General features: G+C 36.2%; 2 protein-coding genes and 1 long non-coding RNA gene across 4 annotated transcripts in view; 2 read left to right on the forward strand and 1 right to left on the reverse strand.

The window, feature by feature from the left end:
• The window catches only part of LOC104787449, a 2,890-nt gene extending 1,232 nt beyond the window's left edge, over positions 1-1,658 (forward strand). Inside the window, exons 3-5 of one of the 2 annotated variants that reach the window (XR_767933.2) lie at positions 497-619; positions 724-821; positions 970-1,658. This is a non-coding gene — a long non-coding RNA (uncharacterized LOC104787449). Of the gene's footprint in view, positions 1-496; positions 620-723 lie in introns of both variants that reach the window. The other variant, XR_767932.2, reaches the window with a different exon arrangement.
• LOC104787450 (60S ribosomal protein L21-1-like) lies at positions 4,041-5,081 on the forward strand. The gene is made up of 2 exons (XM_010513039.2): positions 4,041-4,352; positions 4,665-5,081. The coding sequence occupies exons 1-2, from the start codon at positions 4,116-4,118 to the stop codon at positions 4,920-4,922; spliced, it is 495 nt and encodes a 164-aa protein (XP_010511341.1). The 5' UTR covers positions 4,041-4,115; the 3' UTR covers positions 4,923-5,081.
• Positions 6,858-9,871, reverse strand: part of LOC104787452 — a 3,524-nt gene continuing 510 nt past the window's right edge. The window contains exons 2-3 of the mRNA XM_010513040.2: positions 7,560-9,813; positions 6,858-7,174 (exon numbers count right to left, since the gene is read on the reverse strand). Coding sequence (XP_010511342.1) covers positions 7,586-9,799 — 2,214 coding nt within the window. The 5' untranslated portion in view covers positions 9,800-9,813 and the 3' untranslated portion in view covers positions 6,858-7,174; positions 7,560-7,585. The remainder of the gene's footprint in view (positions 7,175-7,559; positions 9,814-9,871) is intronic.

Below are 9,871 nucleotides of genomic sequence, written 5' to 3' on the forward strand. Positions count from 1 at the left end.
TTCTGTGTCTTCTCATTTCATGACAAAGAGATTCATAGTTTTGCATAGTTGCAATAACTTAGCTTGTGAGTCTAACATGACTCTTCTTGTGTGGTTTCATTTTCTCGTTTATGTTCTCTGTTTTATTATATACGAAATGAATGTACATTGTAAGTAGATATTACTACAATTGGGCTCCTGTAATTCAGTAATCATATATTTGACCTTTTAGAGTATGTTGCTGCAACATTTTTAATAGCATGGGTTGAATGAGGTTTATTGGGACCTATACATCAACTTGAATAATTTAGGTGTTTATGCATTTCAAAGTGTATTGAACTTCCTGTGAGTTTAATAACCAAATTAATTTTCCTGACAAGAAATTTCAACAGGTTGATTTTATCTGAAAACGAAGTGGCTAATCATATGCTAACATGTGAGTTGAGACAGTTTAAGAGTCTGTTATCTTTCATGTTTGGTGATGTGTGAATATTTTGGCTGTTATATTTCACATTAGGAACAATGAAAGCAGGCCTGATGGATAAGAAGTTGCTATAGATATTTCAAATGCCTTAAATCGAGGAAATTTATTGGAGCTAGAATCAACCTGGGATGCTGACGAGATCTGCGAGACAATTCAGTAAGCTCTTATTTCGTTCACACATGTTATACTGTAGGTTTCTAAGAAGGATCTCAACTCCTTGAACATGAAAATGACCAGAAATTTTAATGATTTTATTGAAGGTTACTGTTGCACCACAAAAATAATACAACAAACTGTCGGTTTGCATTTACAAGCCAAGAATCAGAAACCTAGTTGGCGTGTTACGCCCAAAGTCATGGTAACAAAGATATTAGCATCAACCTTGACTGGAAAATGTAGCAGTTAATTAAGTTTTTTAAAAATGAGGATTGTGAGTGAAAATACATACTCGCGAGTCGCATGGTACACAGTATAATGTAGCTGGGGATTTGCATTGTCGTTTGCAGATTTTGTACTTGAAGCAGTACTTTGGAAAGAAGAAGCTTATTTAGATCATGAATTAGTTTCTTGTTGAAGATTACTAGATCCAAACTTCCTCTGCATGCTTTCTTTCTCTTACTCTCTTTGGAACTGTTAGTGTAAATATTTTCTTCACTTAGTTAACTTGTAATTTGTCACTTTCTACTTAGACTTTATAACTTGACTCTAATTATAAGAATCTGAACTAAAATTCTCTTTGATAAAATAAAAATAAATTTCTTTGGAATTTTTTACTTTTTCTAAGGATGACTGCAATCGAATAAATGTAAGAGTTGTGTTACTCGTGTGTATCAAATTGCAAACTTGGTCTAGATCTTAATCTAGTAGAGCGTATACCATACTGAACATTCATCAGAGTTGTACTCTAACTTGAGAGAAACAGAGGACTCCTGTTGGTGTGAAGTCGAATAGTATAAACAGAGAGGACTGTGTAAAACAAAAAAATAAGAAAAAAATCTGGAGAAATAAACCCTTTTGTACACGTACGAATTCAAAATAAACATTATTGTATTATTTGTAATAGAAGAGCCTTTTATATAATTTATCTGACAACATTGATGAAGCTAAGGAGATTTCTTCGGATGCAAGAATTTTGTAACTTTTTCTCTTTTGCAAAAATGAAACAGAAAGGGCGGAAGCTAAATTGTTATACTTATGGTAGCATAATTGACTTGCTCTGCAGGATTTGTAAGCTAGCCGAAGCATATGATCGAGGCTTTTCATCAGACACTGTGTTCCAGCAATCCAGCTAGGTAAAAAGAGTATTAAGCCACTATTCACATTCTCAATGTACCTCCCATTGTTCTTGTTCATCAGAAACACTAGAGCACAACCTTTGAATCACTGTACTCTTTTGGATTTTCTATACAACGACCAGAAAAAATGTCCTCAATAGGAAATATAGTCTGATGAATTATGTCGTACGTCCGTGTATGTTTGTGAAGTAAAAGATTGGTTATATAGTTTTGGTGATGGATATGACGATCACTCGTAACTTCGGTGAAATGTGTTTGAATCTGTTTGTGTAACGTCAAAGCGAGAACATAGCAAAAGTTAAGATAGTCCTGAGTCTTTTAGAGTATGTTGTGTGGCTTCAGCTTCACGTTTACGTTCTCCTTATGACTGAGGACATGCTAATTTATTGTTTTTATTTGTGATGAAATGGTGTTATTTTGTTGGTCATGAACTATTACAATTTCTTTGTCAAGTTTTTATTTTCTTTTTTCCTATTCTAGGAAGCCCTGTTTTTAAGTCGCGCGACACAATTCAACGACTATAAATTTAACTGTTTTTCTACTCAAATCCTAAACCATCCGCAAATTTGAAGTGAGAGACAAAGAGTATGGAGTTGGCGTTTGGTTATATAAATTAAACTTATGTGATATTATTTAAAATGTTAATAAAATTTCAAAGATAAAAACTTGAATAAATCATAAGTAAAATGTAAAACCAAATAATAAGACAACTAATGTCTATTTTGCTAATTTTTGCTAATTGTTTCTATAACGCATTACCATTCAAGAATATAGGATAATGACATAATTAAGTTGAATCACCTACCAATTTACATTTCTAGCAAATCGCACTGCTCTTCCCTCAAATTGCTTCTGAAATGGATTGTCCTTCGAGTCAATGTCACTCCAAATATACATGCATTGTGGTATCAAGATTTTGTACTTGAAACAATGCTTTGAAAGGAAGAAGGCTTATTTAGATAAGAGTGATCCATCCATGGTAGTGTTTTGTCAAGAATACTACAACTTAGTGTAAAAATTTTGTTCTCGTTATTTTAACTTGTAACTAGATTTTAACACGCGGTACACCGCGTGTATATAATTTTTGTTATTATTTATATTTTATGTTGTATTTGTTTGTTAAATATTAGTTGTTTTGTAAATAGAGGAATAACTAAATTTTCCGGCAGTTTATACCGCTAAATGTAAATATTAATTTTTTAACCCGCAATATACTTCATGACCATTTGTTTGTTATATTTAGTTTATTTTGTTTAGTTTTTGAGATTATATTTTGATTTTTAATTAATATACCAAAAAAAATAAGAGATCCAAATTTATAATAAGTCATTTATACGCTGTGATTAAATCACATTGTTCCTAATGATTTAATTCTTTTACACAATCTTAGTTAAATCAATTTGATTTTTATGTCAAATATTCTAATATTAATAGTGTTGAAAATAATAAAATGAGGAGTTAACCCGTGTTAGCACAAATTTAATGATATTTTATTAATTCCAACATGTACTTTTTATAACTCATCTACTATATAACCATATTATATAATATTTTAAACTTTATTAATTTTACATATTTGTAATATTTTAAATTTTTATTAAGTTCATATATATTAATTATAATAGTTAAATAAATGTGAATCGAAGTTCTTCTAACGTTAAGAATCAAAGCTCACATGTTTTGGAAAACAAAATAGAAATCAAATTGTTGTTTTCTTTGTTTGCAAATGATTATAGGAATATCTTCAAACACAATAGAAGGTGTGGTTAAATATATCATAGTTTCTTTTTCCATATTGATTTTGCTATAATATTTTTTAGTTAGAATGTAATGTAAAATATTTTAGAAACAAAATCTGATGTAATAGTATTTTTGGAAATTTTTTAGGGATCAACTTTGTAAATAAGTTTTTAAATAAGTACAAATAAAATAGTAGAACCCAAAATATACTTAAAAAATGCATGTATAGATTTGTCTCCTATATACAAAAAAAAAGTGTGACCTTTTACCTTGTCTTTGACTATAACTAAATCGAATTAAATTCAGACTGAACTAAACAGAACCAAACACAAAATAATTTAGCTAGACGAAAACCAAATTAATTAAACTGAACCAATTCCAAACTGAGATGCCTAGCTCTATTTAAACATACTTGTGTCCAAATCTCCTAATTTGTAAGAATGTAGGGGCATCCTGTAATTAAAAAAACGATTACCTTCTCTTATAAACTTCTCAAATCGACGGCCCAACAAGGCCCAATATAAGAAAACCCTAATTCGCTTTATAAATTTCGTGCTTTTATCTTCACTCTAGCTTTTCTAGGGCTCCAGCCACCACACAGAGAGAGAGGAGTAAAAATGCCGGCGGGACACGGAGTGAGAGCGAGAACTAGGGATCTGTTTGCGAGACCGTTCAGGAAGAAGGGTTATATCCCACTCTCCACTTACCTCAGAACCTTCAAGGTCGGTGATTACGTAGATGTCAAGGTTAATGGAGCTATCCACAAGGGTATGCCTCACAAGTTCTACCATGGTCGTACTGGTCGCATCTGGAACGTTACCAAGCGTGCCGTTGGTGTTGAAGTCAACAAACAGGTTTGTGATATGTTGATTTGTTGATTATTAATTATCTGTTACTGTTTGCATTGTGATTCATGGCTTGTTGAGACTTGCGAGTTTGTGTTGATTTTGATTCTTTGCGTATCTGTTCCAGTTCTGAAATGTTAGGTTTTCTACTGGTTTAGAGGATTCATGTTTTGGAATTTGACTTGAGATTTTTGCCATGTCTTAGTATCTGTCTTGCCTCTAACTTAGGGCTTGGCTTATGGTTTTATATGGTGTGAGTTTTGCTATTTGGAGAATTGAATTGGAGTGTGACTTATTTATCCGTTTGGGTTTGGTTTATAGATTGGGAACAGAATCATAAGGAAGAGGATACATGTGCGTGTGGAGCACGTGCAGCAGTCACGGTGTGCTGAGGAGTTTAAACTGAGGAAGAAGCAGAACGATGAGCTCAAGGCTGCAGCTAAAGCCAGAGGTGAGACAATCAGCACCAAGAGACAACCTAAGGGTCCTAAACCGGGTTTCATGGTTGAAGGTATGACATTGGAGACTGTTACTCCCATTCCTTACGATGTTGTCAACGATCTCAAGGGCGGTTATTAAATTTCTATTTACTTGGAATTTTTGCACTTGCTTTTGTGTTCTTAATGATGCTTTTGTATCAAACAAGACTGATTTCTATATGGTATGACAGTGCAGTTCAGATTTTGTTAGGAGAGATTGGTTTACATTACCATTTGGTTATTGCATTCTTTTTTGTTTGTTCCTCGTCTCTTAATTTGGTAGTACCGAGACATTTTGATACTGGTTTGGTTGTAGTCTTGTGTTCGACATTTTCCCATGTACACCAACCATTGTCTCGATGTTGGATATATATTAATCACACCATGGTAACATACAAACCTAGAATCCTCGTAGGAAATGCAGTTGCGATATCTTATTATATACTCGACTCAGAAAAATGGTTCTAGTGCTTCAATCTCCACTATAAAAGACATCTTTTTTGTTTTCTTCACCAATGATCTAGATAAGATTTCTTTCACTAGAGTCTCTTAAGAAAGAAACCATCTGCAAAATAAAGCAACCATTGGTATTGTAACTGTGAAATAGTTTGAAGCTCTCCAAAAAATAGAGTGGAAAATGAAGCCAACGTGTTCAACACCCATTTCAGATTATACCCAAAGATCTATGCAGAACCTCTCGGAACTCAGATGCTTCACTTCAAACTGGTCAAGATAGAAGGGTTCAAATTTTCATTGCAATGGTATTGATATAGATGGAAAAGAACAGAGATGACACACATACTTGGATAAAAACTCACCTGAAGAATTTGCTAATTCGTATTCTTGTATAATCTTTTTATCCAAAGATAGAATTCAGAGAAGCCACACAGAAGCAAATTTGAATGATTTCCATTAGCAATTGAAGCCACACAGAAAAACAAAAGAGACAAACTCGAAACAAAAGCTTGACTAGCAAGAATAACCATGGCTGGTGAGGCAACCTGTGAGCAGTCTCAGTGAGTAAGCCGAGCACTGCACCAATCAGCTCAACCGTTGAGCCAAACCACAACCATGGCAGAGCCAATGGAATGCTAAATGTTATCACTTTCTTCACACGATCATCTTCTCTTCCTTCATCAGATTGAACAGTCTCAGCTCAAATGCCGAGCCAAACCATGACAAAAGCAGAGCCAGTGGAGCGTTAAATGTTTTCACATTATCCACACAATTGCCTTCTTTTGCTTCATCATATTGAGTTGGTGGTTAAAACTTCCACAACCTTATTCATAAACTCCGCTTCGGATCTGTCAAATTCGAGTAAGAAAACAGGGAGAAAATTGTTAATCCGTTTATAGTTTAATTGTTAAAAGAAATTTATCAAACCAAGATTCAAAAGATATCAGGTGTTAATTTTTTTTTTTTGCGTGCACAGGGTTTTGGTGGTGATTTCTGATATATATAGTTAGGCCTAGGCATAATTACTCGTCACCCGCTTCGTACTCGCTACTCGGCTTGTACCCGTCTTGAAAATTCAAGTACCCGATGCTTGCTCTTCAACTTGCTGTTGTGTTATCCGAGTCCCGCCTAAATAGTGTTAGTGGCTCTTATGTAAAGCTGCCACATGATTCACAAGAACGTATTCCCGAGTTAATATCGATTAAGGATTGTTATGCTCTGTTTGTCGGTTCTCACAGCAGCAGACAAGATTATATTTGAAGCCCTCTCTTTCTTGGCCTTCTTCTCCCTCTTCTGCTTTCCACTGGTATCCATGTCCTTGCTTGCTTACTTCCCGGTTTCAGATTCCATGGCCCTGAACTAATCAGCCTTTTTACCCTCTTTTCTTCGAACTCATGACATTGAGAGATCGTCAGGCACCTATGATATCCGAGCATATATAATTTTAATTTTTCGAATAGAATATGACGGGTTTATATAAGGTTTTCACAATCTGTTGTTCATTTATATCTTTGTGAGACTTTGTCTGGTCAGGGACTAAAATGTCTATCAAGTGACATTAGTAGGTGGTGGCTTGAAATCAAGTTCCAAATATTAAACAAATTGACTGCTCCACATCACTTCACCTAATAAAGTAATAACCATTACCATCAGTGTCCTAACATCAGAAGATAAAAAAGGAACTATCTCTATAACCTCCACAATAACAGATACTCGAAGAATCCTGGAACTTACTAGTTTTTCATATTACACAACCTAAATTTCTACCTAAAGGATAACAACAACACAAGTACGAGCATCCAATCCATTCAGCCACATCATCGTTTACTTCTCTTGATGCCTGCCGATACTTTACATCATCGTTTACTTCTCTTGATGCCTGCCGATACTTTTCACCTGAAATACAAGATCAACCATTCTTTTTGAATCCAAACTCAAGATCAACCATTCTTCAACAACCTTATGAAGAATCCATATAATTCCCATTAAGAAAAAGAAAAACAAAGACATGGCTCATCACTTAATCTTTATGTAAGTGTTAATGGGGTCTTAACTTTCTATCTTGAATCTACCAGGCTATTATGCATATGCCTCTTCTAATTTTACCTACACTGAAAAATCTACACCTATGTTTATTACTACCATGATGGTAGTACCATCCATAATAAAACACAAAATAAGAAGATACTATGCATTCAGAGATACAACACACCAGCTTTCAAAAACCAATAGGCTTTCTTAGTTTTTAGCATTCAGACAAGAACAAAAGAAGCAGATTTACCTGAACCATGCCTGAAGGGACTACATCTAGGCAGGAAGACATGGTGCTGCATCCTCCTCGCCTAAAGACACAACATAAGGCTTAACTTTGAATGTCTCAGTTATCGTATAGCTGAGCTCGTAATTCACCGCTTTCGTCCCAAAAATACTAAACCTTCCTGCGCTGTTGTAAGCAACCTTGGCATCAGCACCCTTCCTATAAACTACTCTGGCCCGGTTATTTTCCTTGTCAACTTCAGTTTGCGACTCCCTTATTGGTCCAAAATGCCTAAACATTTTACTCAGGCTCTTCTCAGGAGGTATAGTATCCGCTTCAGAAAACTTCATTACAAGTTCAGCTGGTGCATTCTCATCAAAGTTTGCCGGTTTGTCTGAGACTGAAAGAGGAATATGGATCTGAGTCTGTCGTCTTTTGTATGGTCGACGAGTTCTTTGAACCTGAGCAGGTTTCAACTCAACTGGCACAACTTGATAATTTCCTTTCTCGGTTGGTGGTGTCTGCTCTTCACCACCATTATGGATCACTCTGTCAGTCCAGTATGTGTCTCCCATTTCCTCAAACTCGAATGCTTCAGTTCCTGCTACATCAGAATTGGATGGTCTACCTCTTTTTTTGCCCACCTTTTCTGGGGGACCTTGCTGCAAAGCCGAGGAGTTTCGGAAATCTAAGAAAAAACCAGCAGCAATTTCAGATACAACATTCTCTTTATCAGGATCTGTTGCTGCACAGTGAAGCTGGGACACAAAACTCTCAACAGAGAGAGTTTCATCATCACAGTTACTACCACCCTTCAAAACTAAAGAAGATCCAGTCATCTGACTAGCAGCTCTGGCTATGCATGCACCAATCTTAAAGGAGGGCCTTTCTGCAAAAGACACCTTTGCCAAGGAGACAGTCTTCGTACCTTCTCCTGGTGAATCCTCACTCAGGACATCAGCCTTTCGTTTCACACCATTGGTCTTAACATCAGAACCAGCTTCATCATCAGCAAAATCAGAATTACTGGGATCTTCTTCCATTCCTGTATCTTCCTTTTGGTTTGGATCGATACTTTGGGATTCATGAGTTATGATATCCTCTTCCTCTATCACTGCATCTTCTTGATCTGCCGTTTTGGTATCCAAGCATTCATGATCTTTACTTTCTTTAGATCCCAAAATTGCAGCAGAGGCCTCTTTTGAGCAATCTGTAGCAGCAGCTGGAGATTGTGCACCAGAAGCAACAGGTGCTTCACTCGATCCATTTTCAATAGCAACCGTGGCAGCTTTCTTATCCTGTTTGAAAGATACATTCCTGGTGTCGGTTTTAAGGTCTTGTATATTCCCTGACCAAGATGATACACCACTGAAATCAATAAAGTTGGTAATATCAGAAGTTGGATCAAAAAGAGCATTATGATCCAACGGTTCAACTTCACCTGGAGCAGCATCTTCAGAGGGACTGTTTGGGTTTGCTAAATCAGAAGATACAATTGTTTCGGTGGCCATATCAGCATTATCTTTCGGTTCGTCAATTGCCATTTCAGTTACCACAACAGCTTCAGCAACTGGAGGAATATCCAAAGCTTCACCTACTTTAACATCATCTTCAACCTGTTCCTCTGCCGCATAATCAATCTCCATGGCTTCTCCTTTTTCTTCTTCATTGGTTATTAATCCTTCATTATTAACTTCAGCAGCAGAACCAACTTCCAAAACANATACTTGCTCAGCATCTTTGGTCTCGGATCCCACAGTCTCTTCATTTTCTTGTTTGCTATCAACACCCACTTCGAGATTCTTTGTTGATTGCTTCTCTTGGTCAGCTTTCTTTTCAGTAACAGAAACCATCTCTGCATCTACTGAACTTTGCTCAGTGTGAACATTTTGTTCAGCATCACCACTATCTTCAACTTCACAACTTGCCCTGTCATTCCCACCAGAGATTACAGTTTCCCCTTCTCCTGCACTCTTAACTTGAGACTTAGCAACCGTCTCACCATTCATCTTCACCTCAGCATCTCCATCAATTTTAGGCTCCGTGACAGTCAGTGCAACATCTTCATCAGCTTTCACATCAGAAACCAAATTATCCTTATTGCCATCTTCTACATCTGTATCCGAAACCTGTACCGAGTTGTTTGTATCCTCACCATCATCTAGGGTTTCAGTTTTAGAAGATAGACCTAATCCCTTACCAGCTTCTTCTTCCTCCTCCATGGAATCACCAACGAACTCACTCTCCTCTCTCTGTTCCTCCATTGTAATTATCTGGGCTGCAGCTCAAAGATGGATCTTTTTAAACAAACAAATTGCGAAACTTGGGGGGGGGGG

The sequence above is a fragment of the Camelina sativa genome, chromosome 5 (assembly GCF_000633955.1).
Source record: "Camelina sativa cultivar DH55 chromosome 5, Cs, whole genome shotgun sequence".
In the NCBI taxonomy this organism is placed as follows: domain Eukaryota; kingdom Viridiplantae; phylum Streptophyta; class Magnoliopsida; order Brassicales; family Brassicaceae; genus Camelina; species Camelina sativa.

Coding starts and splice junctions, on each gene's coding strand:
- LOC104787450 (XM_010513039.2), top strand. CDS start 4,116: ATGCCGGCGGGACACGGAGTGAGAGCGAGAACTAGGGATCTGTTTGCG. Junction 4,353..4,664: donor GTGTTGAAGTCAACAAACAG/GTTTGTGATATG, acceptor TTTGGTTTATAG/ATTGGGAACAGAATCATAAG.